This window comes from Melampsora larici-populina (genome assembly GCF_000204055.1).
Source record: "Melampsora larici-populina 98AG31 unplaced genomic scaffold MELLAscaffold_15, whole genome shotgun sequence".
Classification (NCBI taxonomy): Eukaryota; Fungi; Basidiomycota; class Pucciniomycetes; order Pucciniales; family Melampsoraceae; genus Melampsora; species Melampsora laricis-populina.
The window spans coordinates 1,189,959-1,207,163 of record NW_006768779.1 but is presented as its reverse complement, the minus strand read 5'-3'; the positions used below and the strand labels follow the sequence as shown (position 1 = coordinate 1,207,163).

General features: G+C 39.3%; 2 protein-coding genes across 2 annotated transcripts; both read right to left on the bottom strand.

Annotated features, from left to right (window-relative positions):
- Positions 1-264: 264 nt before the first annotated feature.
- MELLADRAFT_22293 (uncharacterized protein) lies at positions 265-4,485 on the bottom strand (the record flags this gene model as incomplete). Its single annotated transcript, XM_007409209.1, has 5 exons — positions 265-416; positions 462-2,278; positions 2,356-4,001; positions 4,100-4,263; positions 4,335-4,485. Coding segments are annotated over 5 exons (3,930 nt in total), but the record flags the coding sequence as incomplete, so codon positions are not given.
- An 8,950-nt stretch (positions 4,486-13,435) lies between these two features.
- On the bottom strand, positions 13,436-16,611 carry MELLADRAFT_43199 (uncharacterized protein; the record flags this gene model as incomplete). Its single annotated transcript, XM_007409208.1, has 14 exons — positions 13,436-13,584; positions 13,668-13,880; positions 13,963-13,988; positions 14,059-14,153; positions 14,234-14,321; positions 14,411-14,788; positions 14,870-15,092; positions 15,180-15,484; positions 15,582-15,686; positions 15,795-15,857; positions 15,946-16,055; positions 16,164-16,214; positions 16,292-16,310; positions 16,420-16,611. 14 exons carry the CDS (start codon positions 16,490-16,492, stop codon positions 13,561-13,563), a joined length of 1,773 nt encoding a protein of 590 aa, XP_007409270.1.
- Between the last annotated feature and the right edge of the window lie 594 nt (positions 16,612-17,205).

The window sequence follows — 17,205 nt, the reverse complement described above, 5'->3', positions numbered from 1 at the left end:
TGATGAAGTAGATTTCGATTTCGGAAATGATAGAGGTGCATGTACATTAGCTGCTGAAACTAAATTCAAAAAAAAATCAATAATCAATATCATGTTCATGTTCATGTTTAGATGAAAAGAGAGTGATCATTTACCAGCTTCTAATCTCAACACAATCACCGCAAGTTGTCTAATATGATTCACATCCACCATCCTAGGTGTAGGTTCATAAACTTCATCAACCTTAGAATCAGGTCCACCTAATGAAGCTCCTTGTCCATTCAATCTACCGGCTAACGCTCTAGGATAAATCAATGACAAAAACTCTGGCATCTCTAATCCTTTCAACCTCTTTTCTCCAATCTCTGAAATCCCAAATCCCATCTTCCTAATCGATGCTACATCTCTTCTAGTAGCTGGATCTAAAACCGTTTCAGCTTCTTCACTCAAAGAAGGTACCACAACCGTTAATGAGTTCGCACCACATTCTTTGTTTTCCTTGACATTCCTTAAACTTTGAGCTTCATCTGATTCTTGATCAAAACATAAAGTCTTCACAATCTCAATCACATCCAATGAAGCCGTAATCTCACCTCCTTTAGCTTCACCCGAGATACGTGCAGATCGATTAACCATCGGTCCAAAATAATCCATTCTTCTGGTGATCGGATCTGCTTCACAATGTGGATTACCCCAATGAATTCCCATTCGAACAGACAAACCTCTATAACACAACAATCCATTCGAATCATAAATCTCCTTTCCATCTTCAGAATCCAAGATCTCCTGTGGCCAATCTTCCCTCAATAATTCAAGTTGTACTGTAAAACACCAAAGCAATGCACTCGTCACTGATGGAAACGAAACCATAAAAGCATCTCCTTCAGTCTTCACTTCATATCCTCCAATCGCTCTTAACTGTCTACGAAGTAATTGATTATGCATTCTCATCGCTGATTGCATTCCTGGATTAGTTTCCCAAAGTGAGGTTGAATTCCTGATATCTGTAAACACCAAAGCTACCATCCCAGTCGGTGGTGCCACTTCTCGATCTAAAAGTGTTAAATACTTTTCCCCTGGTGCATCTGTCAATTGTCCTCTTCTAGCAGCTACTCGAGTGGCTCCATAAGCTTCTTCATCAATCTGAGCTCCTCCGGCTCCTCTATAAGTTAACCTTCTCTTTGCTTTAAACAAATCTCCTAGAGCTACAACCATCACCATCAAATTCGATTCAGCTCCATAAGATAAAGCTAAATCTCTTAATTTCTGTGCTGCCATCATCGGATCCGCTTTACGGTTTTGAGCTCGTGCCACATCTACAGCAGCTTGATAAGTAATATGTGACCAAATCCCTGCATTGGCAATAATAATCAATTCATCATCTTCCGAAAGCTCAATGGTTTGTACACTCGGTTTCGAATTGATCGCTGGATGAACATGAAAATATCCAAACGATCTTGACACTTCTACTTCATCTGCTACTAATCCTTTTTGTGAAACCCATCCTTCAGCCGATCGAATCCTTTCAATCTCAACCGAATCAAACGGATCATGTTTATGAGCAATCGGATGAGCCGCTCCTCCTCTCTTTGCAATCACTGCCAATGCATCTCCTACATTCGCCACATAAACTGTCTTCTTAGCCACATAAACTACTACACCAGACGCTCCACATTTCCCATCAGCATATCCGTTCGTACCGGTGATACTAGGTCTTTCACTCGTCAATAAACTTCCACTCGATCCTTTTCTTCTTCCTTCGAATTGAGAAACCACCAGGTTTCCATAATCTCGATTGATATTCAAAAACGCTCTTCTCAAAGCTTCCGAAACCGATTCACCTTCTCTTAATCTTCTTAATTCAGATGAAAGAATCGATGAAAAACCATCATGTAAATACTTGGCTAGTTTCCCACCCGCAAAGGCCGTCTTTGAATGAGCATCAAACAATCCAAAGAGTGATTCATCATCTTTATTCCTAAACCTAGAAACCACCATATCTAATCCTACCACATTATAATCTTCTCTTCCCATCGAATCAGCTATCCCATATCCCATCGAACTCACTTCAGATTGAGTGACTCGAACCCTTCGATCTTCACTTTCATCCGGTACAGATGGTGTAGTGAGCGTTACATCCATTAATCCTAATAACCTTAACCTTCTTAATGCATTGAAATTCGATAAATTCTTTCGTTTAGCCGTCGCAATCGCATCTTGTTGATTTCCAGCTGCAGGTTTGATTTCTAATCGTTTATTTCCAGATAAATTCAAATACTGTAAATCCAAATTCCAATTCCTACACACCCAAAAAAATCCATCCAAATCAATCAGTATACATCAAATTGAAAAAACAATAAGAAGAAAACCCCTTACCAATTCCAATCATAAGGCCAATTAGTAACATTATACTTTAAAACATTACTAGAAACATCCAAAGATTCCAAATGCTTAAGTTTCCCCAATTCAGCCGGTAAAGTTTGAAGTTTATTTCCATTCACAAACAAAGTTTTCAATCCAATCAAATTTTCAAAATCTTCACCTGGTAAACTCGTCAATGAATTCCCACTCAAATATAATTCTTCTAATGATTCACATTTACTTAACGTTAAGGATGGAACTTCATAAAGATCATTAAATGATAAGTTCAAAACTCTTAATTCACTTAATAATGAAATCGGACTAAACACATTGTCTCCTAATCCATTATCTCCTAAAAATAATTCTTGTAAACTTTTCGATAAGGGTGGTAAACTTCTACTAACCGATTGACTCGAGTTCGAATGACCAATTCCTCCAGATGAACCTCCTCCTCCTCCTGAACCTGTTCCAGCTGCTGTTGCCACATTATTAGTTTTCATCGAAGGGATTGAAGCTTTCCTTTTCATTTCTTCCTGAGTAAGACTTTCAGCCAAAGGAGGCATAGGAAACTCTTCAATCAGATTCGAACTAGCATTCAAGACGATCAATTGAGAACAATTCCAAATCGTCTTTGGCAAAGCACTCAAATTATTATTAGCCAAATCCAATGTATGTAACCTTTGAAGTTGTCCAATCGATTCAGGTAACGAAGTCAGTTGATTGTTTTTCATTGAAAAGTTTCGTAAGTTGGTTAATTGATTAAACGAATCACTAAACGATTTGATTTGATTGTTATCCATATTTAAACTTTCACAACTCACTAGAGCATCAAAAAACTCTTGTCCTAAAGATGAGATCTTAGCATGAGAAACATTCAAGGAAACCAACGTCGAACCCGTCCCCACTAAAAGTAATCTAGTAATCGAATTATGACTCGCATTCAGTTCGGTGAGCGAATTGAAGGCTCCATCTAAGATCGTCACCCCATTGTTTTCACACAAGAGTTTCTTGAGTTTAGGTAATTCACTAAAGATCGCAATGTCCCCTAACATACACCTTCGACAATCAATCTCTCTAAGTTGTCTTAATCCTACAAACGTACTTGGAATGGTTGAGATCGGATTAGCCAAGATAACGAACCTTTCCAAGTTCTTCAATTGTCCAATCTCAAATGGTAAAACAGTGATCATATTAAATGAAATATCTAAATCTACCAATGATTCAATTTCACAAATGATTAATGGTAAACTTTCAAACTTGTTGTTCGATAGGTTCAAGAGCCTTAAAGATTTAAACGTTTTAAAATAATCCGGTAAGTTCCATAACCGATTATTATGAACCTTGAGTGCCATGAGATCAGTTAAATCATCTAATCTTGCATGTTCTAAATCGACAATCCGATTGTTTGATAAATCCAATCGACTTAAACTATGACACTGTCGAATCGATGGATGTACCCGTTTCACTCCCATATAACATAATCTTAATTCTCTTAATGAAGTACAGAGTTGAATGAAATCCGATGGAATGTCCAGTTTAGGATTTCTTGATAAATTCAGGCTGACTAATAAAGGCGCATGTTTAAATAAAAAGATCGGGATCGCTTGAATACTTCTAGCTTGTAAATCTACATATTCTAAGTTCCCTTGAAAATCATCATCCTATCAAAAAAATTCAATCAAAAATCGTCAAAAAAAATTCTTGTCTCTCTTCATACATAATTTGATCGAAAAATCAAAAAAAAAAAAAAAACTCTTACACCTCCCACTGCAGCTAATGATTCTTCTTTATAAACAAACTTAATCAAATAAGAATAATCAGCTCTTCCCACATCATCTAATCGATCAGCCATAGTATAACCAGCTTGTTCAAGCCGACGTCTTTGAAAGATCAATGGTTTTTCATTCGGTGCTGCCACTCGTTCTAAAAAAACACCATCATCATTTCAATCAGTTTTTCCTTTTTGTTTTTTCGAGTATCAAACTTTAATTTACCTAATCCTCTTTCTTTAATGTATAGTTTATAACTTGCAGGTGGTTTTTGGTTAAACAATTTCCGTCCCAACTGATGACAAATTTCAGATGTAGTATAAGTAAGTGGACAAGAAAGAGTAGCAAATGATCCATCAGATCTCGAAATCCTAATCGTCCACTATCAATACCAAAAAAATCAAAAAAAAAATTAGTTCACGAAGACCTGATGGGGGAAAAAAACCAACGGACCGGTTTACTAAGATCAGTCCCCAAGCTTCTCGAAACACTTCCCATCTTCCCATTCACGACCGATCCGCCCACCATTCCCGCAGCCAACCCACCCACAACTCTGGATGTCGAAGAACTGCCAGCCTCCGATCCATTATGAATAGAATTCCCACCTGTATCTGAAGGTCTCCTACTCGAAGGTGTAAGTGAAGACGAAAGGTTAGGAGTCGTCCCATTCGATCCACCTATTCCTACAATCCCTCCGTTCTCTTCTATCGATCCTAGTCTACCACGTGATCCGATCGTCAGGTTTCCCACTGTGTTACTCGGGTTCAGTGAGCTGGCATGGGTATGGTTCGGATGTGTTGTACTACCACCTGGAAGTGATGGATGAAGACTCGAGCCACTCATACTTCGTACAGGTAATGGGTTAGGTAAATCTAATGCATGTTCTGCTTCAAGTAAGGGTCCATGTTCGAATTCTCCAATCAACATCCCTTCCTCATCTTCCGATTCATCAGCATCCAAATCATCCCCATCCTGGCCTTCTAATGGGTTCACAGCCCAACTTTCAGGTGCCGTCCATCCTGCTCCTCCAATCGTAGGTGTCATGTTCGTCCCTCCTGGTACCGGTGCCGTATTCGTGGACATGCCAAGTGGGTTAGGTCCACTAACCGTTGGAATCGAATTCAGAGCTAAAAAAAATCCAAAAGTCAATCACACAAACCCATCAAGAAAAAATGGTAAAAGAGACTGACTATGTATACTTGCATGACTACCTGTACGTTCATGATGAGTTTGAGATTGGGATGGATCTCGACCGCCTTGGGCTCGTTGTAGATGAGGTGATGGATTCGAAGAAGGATCTTGATGAAGTTGTTCAACCGAATCAATCAACTGTCGATCGGATTCCAAAGTCCCATTCCGAGCAGGCAGAAGATGATGATGATGATGATGAAGATGATGTGTAGGACCTTCAGCCGTACTAGCCAAACCAAGTGTACGACCCGGATGAAACGGATCAGCAAAGAGAGTACCACCTGGCGTGGTAGAATCATGTTGAGGGTTCGGATGAGGAGGACTACTGGTATGGTTAAACCCAGTAAGCGGATCACGAGGAGGAATGTTCATGTTATTAGTAGTCACTGCACTCATACTACTGTCTCTTCGAAGTTGAAACATTAAATCACGATCGATGATGCCTTCCATCTCATCCAAGTTGGTATCCAGTGCGATCAGTTCTCCATCAATCCCATGATTACCCAGACCATTAAGATTAGAAAGAGATGATTTGTTAAGTAGATTATGTGAATGATTAGGATGTAAATCTTTGGATTCTGAATGATGATGTTTCGAAGGTTTATCAATCAGTTTCCGAATCCGTTGTTTTTTCGACGTCGTCGTGCTAGGTATGACAGGTACAGGTGGAGCATGAGATCGTTCTTCTTCCAACATGGCTTTGATTTTAGATGATGATGATGATGAAGCCGCTTCATCAGGTAGTGGTAGTGGTGAAGGAAGTGGAGGACCCAAGATTTCATCGGTCGTATTCAAATCCACTCGACTCGCCTTTTTACGTAACTTTCCAAAGAATCCACGTTTCTTTGTACTAGGAGGAGTTTGAGAAGGAGTGAGAGCGGTGGCCATGTGATGATGAGGTGGAGATCCAAAGGTAGAAGAGGATGAGATGTTGGGAGTTTGGTATGAAGGTTGAGATGGACGATGATGATAAGAATGAGATAGTTGATGATGATTAGATTGAAATGAATTGAGAGTAGGAGAATCGAGAGCGTTGGGAAGAAAGTTGTGATGAGTTGTATGAGGTGATTGTTGTTGTGGTTGTTGTTGAGAATGATGAAATGAAGAAGGCATTGGTTCATCACATGAAGCTTGATGAAGATTAGGATTGATGTTGGCGTTTGAATCTCTTTTTGAGATGGGATGGTGAAGATTGGATGAGATGGTAGGACGTGATGATTGAGTTTGAAGTTGATGAAGTTGATGATTAGAAGTAGAAGAAGGAGAAGAAGAAGAATGCTGAGTTCTTGATGGTAAGGTAGAGACGTGTATTGTGTTTGAAGAAGTAGATTGAGAAGGAAACTAAGAAATCAAAACAAAGCATAGAGTCAGTGTTTGAGATTAAAGAAGAAGTAGAGAAAGAGAAGTAGATACCCTTTCAGATTGATCGATTGTTTGATAAGGTCTGTTTAGATCAGGATTGATAGGATAAGAGTTTGAATGATGATGATGATGAATTGAGATTGGATGATGATCAAGAACCATATCAAGCTGATGATGATGAAGATGATTTGATATGATTGGGATTGGTTTTGGATGAAGATGAGTAGATTGAATATGAGTAGAAGGTAATGATTTTTGAGTTAGATTGATAGGATGAGGTAATTGATGATGAAGAGTTGAAGAAGTGATAAGATGATTTGATTCATGAGTAAGTGAAGTTGAAGTGCTAGTACTGTTAGCAGTCGTATTGTTACTTCCTATACTTGAAATGATAGAAGAAGCTGAAGAAGAGATTGATTGATTATGATGACTGATTTGATTGAGTGGTGGATTAGTACTACTACTGCCGCTTTGTAGATAGTATGAATTGCAATAAGTTGGATTCTGATGAAGACCACTACTATTGTTTAATTTGATCGGTAATGATAATGGTAATCCTAATCCTAATCCTGTACTTGATTTTAATCTTTTGATTCGATTTCGTTTGATCTCTTCTATTCTTACTGGTCCTGGTCCTACTCCTACTCCTACTCCTACTGAACCTCTTGATGGTGTTGGTGTAGTAGTAGTAGTAGTAGTAGTAGTAGTATTTGCAGTTTTGATAGTTGAACTGATTGGTTGTGGTTGTAAATTTGATCTTCTTCTTCTTGTGATGGTAGTAGAGGGTTGAAGTGGTTGATGATCAGTTGAGTTCATTCTAGTGAGATTAGTACTTGGTGTGAATTGACTGATTTCAATCTTAATTTCATTATTTGATCGATGATTTCGATTAATCTGTCTTCTTCTTTCAATTTCTTTAATTTCTTCATTCATCATCGATTCACTTCTTCAGATTTAAATTGGTTTCTTCTTTTTTGAGTAAATTTTGATCATAGACTATTGGTAAATTCACTTTGAAAGATCGTAGTAATAATCAGAATCAGAAATGAATTAATCAAATGGTAGTCAACAAATCAGATTCTTAACAAATCTTTCAATTTTACAACCAATACAACTCATCTCTCGGAACAATAGATCATCCTTTTCAATTGATCTCATCCTTGACATCTGTTCAACTCTTCAATCCATCGATTCGATTCAATTCAATTGATTACACCACGGGGTAATCCATACCGTCGTTCGGCGGCCATGGAATACCGCCGTACGGCGAGATTTGCTTGGTGGTGGACGCTCGCCGCCAGATGGTCAGTGGCGCGGCGGTCGAACGGCGAGATCGCCTTACCGCCGTTAGACAAGCCATCCGGCGGCCTACAGACCGTTTCCGAGGAGATGTTTCCGACGAAGTTTATGTGCCGATCATTGGGGAGCTGATCGAGAGAACCTCTTCGTTCCCTCCCATAGCCACGCCATCCACCCCTGGTGGGTTAAGGCATCGATGTTGAGGAAGATGTGGAGGAGCTCCCAGACCAAAGAATGGATTCTGGGAGCTCTCCCGCTGTCAGAATAAAAAAGGGAAAGTGACAACCACGTCTATGGAGGCAATTGTGAAAACCGGACCTTAACTTCACAGCCTCCGGTTTCACATTCCTTGAAGACATTTCCTCTTACCGTCTTCTGCTCGCCAAAAGACTGGTCAACCTCTCGCCAGGCCCACCAGACGGCCTACCAGCCAAAATCTGGCCAAAATCCCAGCTTTTGACCGGAAATCAGCTGGTATAGCCGTACCAGCCAAAATCTGGTCGAACGCTGGGATTTTGGCGAGCGTTCGGCCAGATTTCGACACGACCAACTTTTTGCTGGTATTCCAACGAAAAGTTACCCCGTGGTGTACATATATCTATCTATCTACACTCTTACTTTAGCTCAACTTAATCTCAATACATACTACTTACTCTTTATCTCACAAATCTCATCTCCATCATTATCATCATCATTCTCTCAATCAGTCTGCCGTTTCCTCAGTCTCACTCTCTATCAGTCCAGACTTCTTGGATGCCTAACTCCGCTAATCACATCAAGTTCTATAGATCAAGTCATTTCAGAACCAATCAAGAAAGCTTAGGGCCCGTTCGGTAGGAAAAGTGATATACTGTTACTGAAAAACGGTATATCGATCTGCCCCTACAACAAGGGGCAGATTGAAATACCGTTTTTCGGTCTTGTGACTTTACCAAACACCCGATCAAAATGGTCATCGAAAGATCAAAATGATCTTTGTTGACCTTTTGATGACCGTTTGAGTGTTCGGTAACGACAATTTGAAATGAATATAATGATCAAAAATCGAAAATCGTTGGGCGGTTTTTGAGAACGATTGAATCAGTTTCGATTCCATCCATCCGTCCATCCATCTCATCTCATCTCATCATCGTGGTCATCAACCACTCATCATCAACTCAAAACCCATCCCTTTTTTAAAAATTCACTCCTCGTGTTCATCACTCATTTGTTTTGAATAAAGTTCATATCATTCAACTCATTTTAAAAACCACTCATCGTGGTCATCAACCACCTAAAGGGTTGGTTCATTTGCCAGTGTCTCATTCAGATCACATAAGTTTACACCATGGAGGGCCTTTCTCAAGTTCAAGCTATCAGAGCTGAAAAACGTGTTAAACATAGAAAAATCATTAAATTACAATTTCTAAAAGAACTTCTTGCAGTTCAACAAAAGCAATTTCGAGTTTTTTCTTACTTTAGCACTAGTGTACAGGCCTGTATGTCACAGATGTTGCCTAAACTCACCAAAACTCCACGACTCACGTCCTTGCTCAGCGGTCAGATGTGGATTGATGAGCTCATTCATCATCCAAATGAATCAGTATTTCATGATAATCTTGGAATGCGTAAACATGTCTTTTTCGAACTACGCTCCGTTCTTGAAGACTCTGGAATATTGAGTGACTCCCGTTGGGTTACCAGTACGGAAAAGTTGGCACTCTTGCTCTATAGTGTCATCACTGGCCTGTCAAATCGTAAACTTCAGAACCGTTTTCAAAGATCAGCTGATACTGTTTCTAAGTGAATTTTTTCATTCTTTTTTTTTGAATTTTCTCATCACTCTTTCTGACATGTCTTCTTTTGACTAGGACAATCAATCAGCTTGTTAAAGGAATATGTAGTGATGGAAAGTTACTTGGCAAATATATTCCTCTTCCGAATGCCAACACTCCTCTCACGGATACCTTCTCCGAGAATCCGAAGTTCATGCCTTATTTCAAAGACTGCATTGGTGCAATTGACGGTACACACATTCCGGTCACTCCGCCAGCTTCCGAGTTTGTTCCGTTCTCTAATCGTAAAGGCTACACTTCTCAAAACGTCCTTGCTGCCTGTAATTTCAACATGGAGTTTATTTATTTATTGGTTGGAGCCAAAGGAAGTATGGCCGACGGTGCTCTTTGGACTTTGGCTCGAAGTCGTGATCTTACGATTCCCGCTGGAAAGTATTATCTTGGTGATGCTGGCTTTGCTCTCACCAAGGATTGTCTTGTTCCTTTTCGAAAAGTCCGTTATCATTTACAAGAATGGGAAAAGAAAGGTTTCAGGTGAGATTGATTTCTTTTTCATCATTTTCATGCTTTTCTCTTTTTTATTCTTCTCAACCACTTCTTTTATTCACTTGCAGACCTGCCAACAAAGAAGAGTTGTTCAACCTTCGACACGCTAGTGCACGCAATGTCATCGAGCGCATCTTTGGAGTTTGCAAGAAGCGCTTCAAAATCATGGCGCACGGGTGTGAATACACCATTGAGATTCAAATTGCTATGGTTACTGTCATGTGCTTTATCCACAACTTCATTCGAGTTAAAGACCCAAAAGGTTCAGCGGAAGAATTCCCCGAGTTTGGTGAAGGATTTATGCCGGATCCTCAAGAAGCAACAGAACCCGCTACTCAAGAAGAGATTGGTGGTCTTGAGGCCTTTGGTAGCACGGCTGAAGGTAATAACTATGCGAAGAATCTCAGAGATAGAATTGCAGAAGACATGTGGAGAGATTATTTAGTAGAAATTGAAAGACAAAAAAAAGTAAATCGAAGCAAACAAAGACATGGACAACCTCCTATGTATCCTGGTATTTAAATCATATGTAGCACTTTTAATTCTTAGTTTGCAACTCTCAATCAATCAAAGCATCTTTATCTTATACATGTATTATTCATTGCAAGTCTCAGTTAAAATCATTATTATCTTACATGTATCAATCAAATATTTCACTTTGGTTTGTTCAATGAAAAGAATCTTTTCATTCAGTATTTTTTAATTCATGAAAACACTTGTACTCATCAACATTTCAATAACTAACCAATCAGACAGTCACTATTACATTTGTATTAGCATGTATACATACAAATGTAGGTAATAATATTTTATTGAATGGTTTAATAAGTTTTATTTAATCAGAGAATCACAGTCACTACATTTTTTATTGAAGGGTTTAATAAGTTTTATTTAATCAGACAGTCACACAGTCACTACATTTTTTATTGAAGTTCTTAAAGTATTCTTTGAGATCAGGAAGAGTCACTACTACATTTGTAAGAGCATGTATGTATTAAGATGAGTTAATAATATTGTAAACTTGATCTTCAAGGGACATGATCAATGGAATCATCAAGTCAGTAGGTATATATTAAATAAGTAATCAAGAAGTTCTTAGACTTACTTTACTTGTTGAGGATGTATAGGAGCCAATCGCCACGTTCATTAGCTGGCGTGTTAAGGTACGTTTCGGCCATCACAGGCTTCGCAGCAAACAGATCTACAGCAGCATAGCATTGAGGACGAGTCATATCGGACGCATAGACCAGCTTGACCGCTTGAGCATGAGATGATGCAGGTTCAGTAAGGGATTGGGCCACATGGTTGATGTTGGCTGAGCTTGAGGTGATGGAGGACTCGATGGTTGATCCAAGTCTTGCATAGTACTCGAGAAGTTGTCCATTATCTCGATTCCTGATCGTTTTTTCTTTTTGATGGGAGCACGGGCAGCAAGGGCAACCTTGGACTTGCGGTGTCGTTTAGCAGCGGTAGTATTGTCTTCTGAGCTGGACTCGTTGATGTCATGTGAATCGACAGGAGGTACAAAAGGATCGGAATGAGGAGATGAGCGAGGAGACAAGTGAGGAGAGGCAAAGGGAGAGGGCAGAGAGGAATGCCTCGGTGGAGGTGTGTTGTGGGGTTCTTCGGAATCCTTTTCGATGATCGATTGTTGAGGTTCCTTAACAATTGCGCTGCTAACATACTTAGCAGTGGCTTTGTGTCCTTCCAACAAAGGAGCAAGCGAGTTGAATAGATGAAACGGTCGGCCTCGGCATTGTAAGAGCTCCTTAGACTTCCTGCTCTGAAAGCCGAAGTTGTAACATCAACAAATTATTAAAAAAAGAAACAAAAGGAAAATCAATACGTACTTGATCAGCGATGATTGGCGCCCAAACCGCATCGGGTAAAACGACACAGCCATCCTCCCAGCCAGCGCCACTCAGTCCATTGAGGTACTTGTAATCCGCGTATAGATGAGATAACTAAAGTTGAAAGAAGGCATCAGTTAGAACCAAGAAGTGATCGATAGAAGTGATTGATAAATGAAAGGATACTACTTACCACATACCAGCGGGATTTACAAGCCCCGATCTTTTTGACGCCAGTGATATGCTTGACACCAGCAACGGTCTTGACCTCGCTTCCGGCGAGGCGTTGGACCACGTTGTTCCAGGTGGTGGGCTTCCACCCTTGAGCACTGGTCGCGTTCTCAGGTGTGATTGGACCGCTGGCTGGCTGACGTTCGGCAGTGAGGACGTCGATCATCGCTTGATGGTTGTCTTCGGTCCACTTGGCACGGAGATTTGGGGTCTTCGGTGAAGTTTCTTCAGTATCCTCGATCGGATTTGATATAGAGGATGGTTTAATAGCGGTGGAAGTAGAAGGCGAAACAATCAAAGGTCGGATGGCTCTCGGAGCTTGCTTCTTGGGTTTCTTGCTGCTACTCATAGTGGTTGAAACGAGGATTGAAATAGGACTAAGAACTAAGAGCTGGAAAATAAGAGATAGGACTAAGAACTAAGAGCCGAAAAATAAGAGATAGGACTAAGAACTAAGAGCTGAAAAATAAGAACTAAGACGAGGATAGGAATGACTAAGAACTAAGACGAGGATAGGAATGACTAAGGACTAAGACAAGGATAGAAATAAAGAAGAAGAGTCGGATTAGCCTACGACTATCAAAATCGAAAGGTGGTCTTGAAAGGGAAAGGGTGATGAGCATTGAACGAGGATGGATAGGACGGGATCAAAATGAGAACTAAGACAAGGATAGGAATGAAGAAGAAGAGTCGGAGATTTTGTTTGACTGAGCTATGAAAATGGTGACGAGCAAACGAGGAAGGATGGATGGATGATACATATGTATGGTAAAGGGAAGAGTATGGGGGTGAAAGAGCAACATGGAAAAGGAAGAAGGTGATATGGAAAAGAGAGAGGGGCAGATATCGTTTTTCGGTCTGATATACAGCCAAAAGGCTGTATATCAGAATCGAATATTATTTCATGATATACAGTATATTGTTTTGGAGAAAAGGATCTCCCGAACAACCCTCTATTTTGGGAATTTCAATATACGTATATGCTAATATACAGTATATTACTTTGGTGTAGTATGTAGCGATATATGTATATCGTGCGGTACCAAACGGGCCCTTATCAAGCCGTGTGACAATCATCAAAACTAAGATCATCCTGCAAAATATCTATGATTCATAACAGGAAATTAATAGCCAAATCAAAAGTACACTTTAGACGCTCAAGAACACCCTATCCAAAACTGTTCTTCAATCAGTTCTTCAATAAGCATTACCTTTACTAGTCTGTTCATCATACCCACCAAGTCCAATAAACCAATCAATCAAAACCCATTCACAAATTCCAAAAAAGCCAAAGAAATTCTTACCATCTCAGCCTGAAGTTTCAATGCACGTGGTGCATCTTCTTTTCCCAGTTTCACTTCTACAAGTTGGATCACATCAGCTTTTCTAAACCCAGAATCTTTTAATAAACCAACCAATTCATCATATCTTTCGATTCGATATGATCTTGTAGTTGGATTCTTTTGAGGATTGAAAAGATCTAGGATTCCAGTCCAGACCCATGGTTGGATATCATTCTAAAAAAAAATCAAGTTCATCATTTTACTGATTCAATGCCTAATCTGGGTTCTGGATGAGAAAGATTGGAAATTGACTAACATATTTCCGTTTCATTCCATGGATGACTATCAGATCATCATGATCATAAAATCATCAACTTAAAGCTTCAAATATTATAATCGGATCTAAACTCACATCTTTCAATACTATATCCATCATTATTTAAAACCACAATAATAGGCTTAACTCCGACCCGAATCATCGTACTAATCTCTTGAACAGTAAGTTGTCTTTCAAACATCAACAACACTCAAATCAATTTCCAAATTATATGATAATCAAACTTAAGCCTAACAAAGAGTGACTCAACAAACTACCATCACCAATAAACAAAATCGTTCGTTTCCCTTGCTCAGCTGCTGCTTGGGCTGCACCTAAGCAGGCTCCAGTGGTCCATCCTACATGGAAGAAGACCAGTTCGAAAAAGGTTTCATCAGTCTTGAAGTTGAAGCCTTTCACTTGAACCTAGATCGATGTACAAACTCACCTATACTACCCCACAAGACTTGAGACAAAAACGAAGCACCATCCGGAAACTTCACATCAAGTAATCCAAAGCTACTAGTACCAGTTTCACCCAAGACGACATCATTGGGTTGAAAAAAATCTTGAGCCCAAAGTGGCCAAAACTGATCTTGAGTTATCAATCCATGATTCTTCTGATCATCTTTTGTAATAAATCTTGGATTTAATTCTTCTTTTCGGATAGTTTTTTTGGGTAAAGATGAAAGGGTTTGGGTTAAGATTGGTAACAGTTGACGGAAGCCAAGGTCTGGATAATGGGCGTATTGGACTATTGTTTCGGATGAATGTAGTTCTACTCTTGTAGAGGATTGTAAATTGTACGAAAAGTTACCTGTGTTGACTACCAAACCATTACGCCAAATAGACATCAACACCATATACTAGACCAATTCTTGCACAAAAGAGAGTTTGGACCACTTACAATCAGACATGATAGTACCGATACATATAATCAAATCTGAACTTTCTACTTGTTCCTTAACACCTGCTACGGTGATATCACCCACATAAAGTCCTCCGAACAAAGGATGTGATTCATTGATGATAGTCTTACCCATTGGAGTAGTATAGACTGGAATCTGAAGTGCTTCAACTAATTTGATGGCTTCTGATTGGACTCTGAACCGATCACAACAAGCGTCCAACTTGAAAAAAAAATCCAAAACCCAGAACCCAGAACCAGAATCACTTAGTTTGAAGTTCATTTTTTCAAGCATGATCAGATTGCTTACCATAAGAATTGGTCGGTTTGATTTCACAAACAATTCACTAATCTGTTCCACAACATGTTGGATAATCTTCGGATCAAGTTTAGACTCTAAATCAATCAAGACTTGATCTCTTAAAGACTTTTTCAATGAACCAGAAGACACTTTCATATAAACCAAATCGGTTGGTAAGGTTAAATAAACAGGTCTAGAATACCTTAAGGCAGATCTTAAGATCCGATCGATTTCTTCGGTTGGATTGGTGTGTTTTGTTAAGAAAGATTGAGCACAGGTGAGTTGTTTTGATATCTTTTTAAAGGCGTCGAACCCTATAAGAACGTAATTGATCAGGAAACCCATTTCAAAACATCTCGAGTTAAATCATTTTTAAGAGTTTGTAGCAATAATGTCTTCATTGAAACTTACTTCCATCACCTAGAGTGTGATGCAAGATTGCATGATCGGCTTGTAAAGTGGTGGCTGGAACACCTACTAGATGGACTACGGGAACACGCTCGGAATGTGCACCCGCTAGTTCCACAGACAAAAAAGAGCGTATCAGAGCTTCCCAGGCCTAAGTCTTTCGAGACGATAAATAAATCATCCAAGTCAAGGATGCACAGAAAAGTTAATATATACCAATTCCATTTGATGCTGAAAGCTCTCCTACTCCAAATGTAGTGACAAGACAGCCTATTCCACCTAAGAAAAATGTATGACAGAGTCCAATCAAAGGGGAATGGATCAGTCAACGAACCAAATGAAAATTTCTTGTGAGAAGGAGAAAGACCTTGTGAAACTCGAGCATAACCATCTGCAGCGTAACTTGCATTTAATTCATTACAACATCCTACCCAATTTAAATCCGGATGATCTTCAATCAAATCAAGAAACCCAAGACTGAGACCCCAAAAAAAAGAGAAAGTACTCATTTGAAATCAGAAAGCTGAACTTTTTATATGAAAACAATGGGATAAGCTTAGAATATCAAATTGAAAATTCACTTACTTGTAGTCGCCTGGAACGCCGTACACTTGTTTGATACCTAATTGAGACATCCTTTGGAAGAAAATGTTTATAATCTTTCGAGTGTTTAGTGGGTACTTGGGAATGGTTTGCTGGGATATCTTACGTACCTAGATAAAAAGTATTCTCCTTGAAAAAAGAGAAGAAAGATAAAGATGAGGTGAGTTTGGGATGTAGGATGTAGGATGTTGGATGGAAGTTCATATATGATTCGAGTGATGGAAAGTATTTAACGAACCAACTGTGATTTGATGATCATCATTGGACTGAGATTGAGACTGAGACTGAGATTCAGGGTTTGGAGTGGTCATGATGAAATGAAGAAAATGAAGAAAATGGGAGAAAAGTTTCAAAGATCACTTTTTCACTTGATCTCTCTTGATTCTTGAACGTATGAGGTTCTTTGGTTCTTTGGTTCTTTCTCCTCTTCTCTGATTCTTAAATGATTTGCAAGGGATGATGTCATCTTTACATACTTTGCTCATATGGGATTTTCTTATTTTTACATATATTTGAACTTTGTGGATTTTGCACATGAAACTTGAAAATTATGCAAGAGCTACGAAATTAGAGATCTTATGTGAGGGCTGATCATCAGCTTGTGATGAGTCAAGTCTTACGAGAAATCAAGATAGGATGGTCAGCTGGTAAAAAATTACGGATCAAAAATTATGCGGGTTGAAGAAACACGATTCTGATCAAGGGAAACCTGCCCGCGAGTATTTATCGTATACTCGAGAGGAGACCGTGAACGGGTCGGAGTCTCACCGAAAATAAATCGTTCGACGGGTACTGTGGTATCATCTTGACGTTAAATATATCAAGCGATCAGAATTCCACAGGATGGTCAACACCTTTTACGAATTTTCAACCAACGATTTTGTTTTTCGACCATCGATCAGCCAACAATAGACGATGGGAAATTCCCCATCCAACAATCTTGCACGACCAACAGCCTTGACGTTGGATAGTTTTGTATCTGAATTAGGCAGTGATGTGATTTATGAGAAATCGTCAGACTACT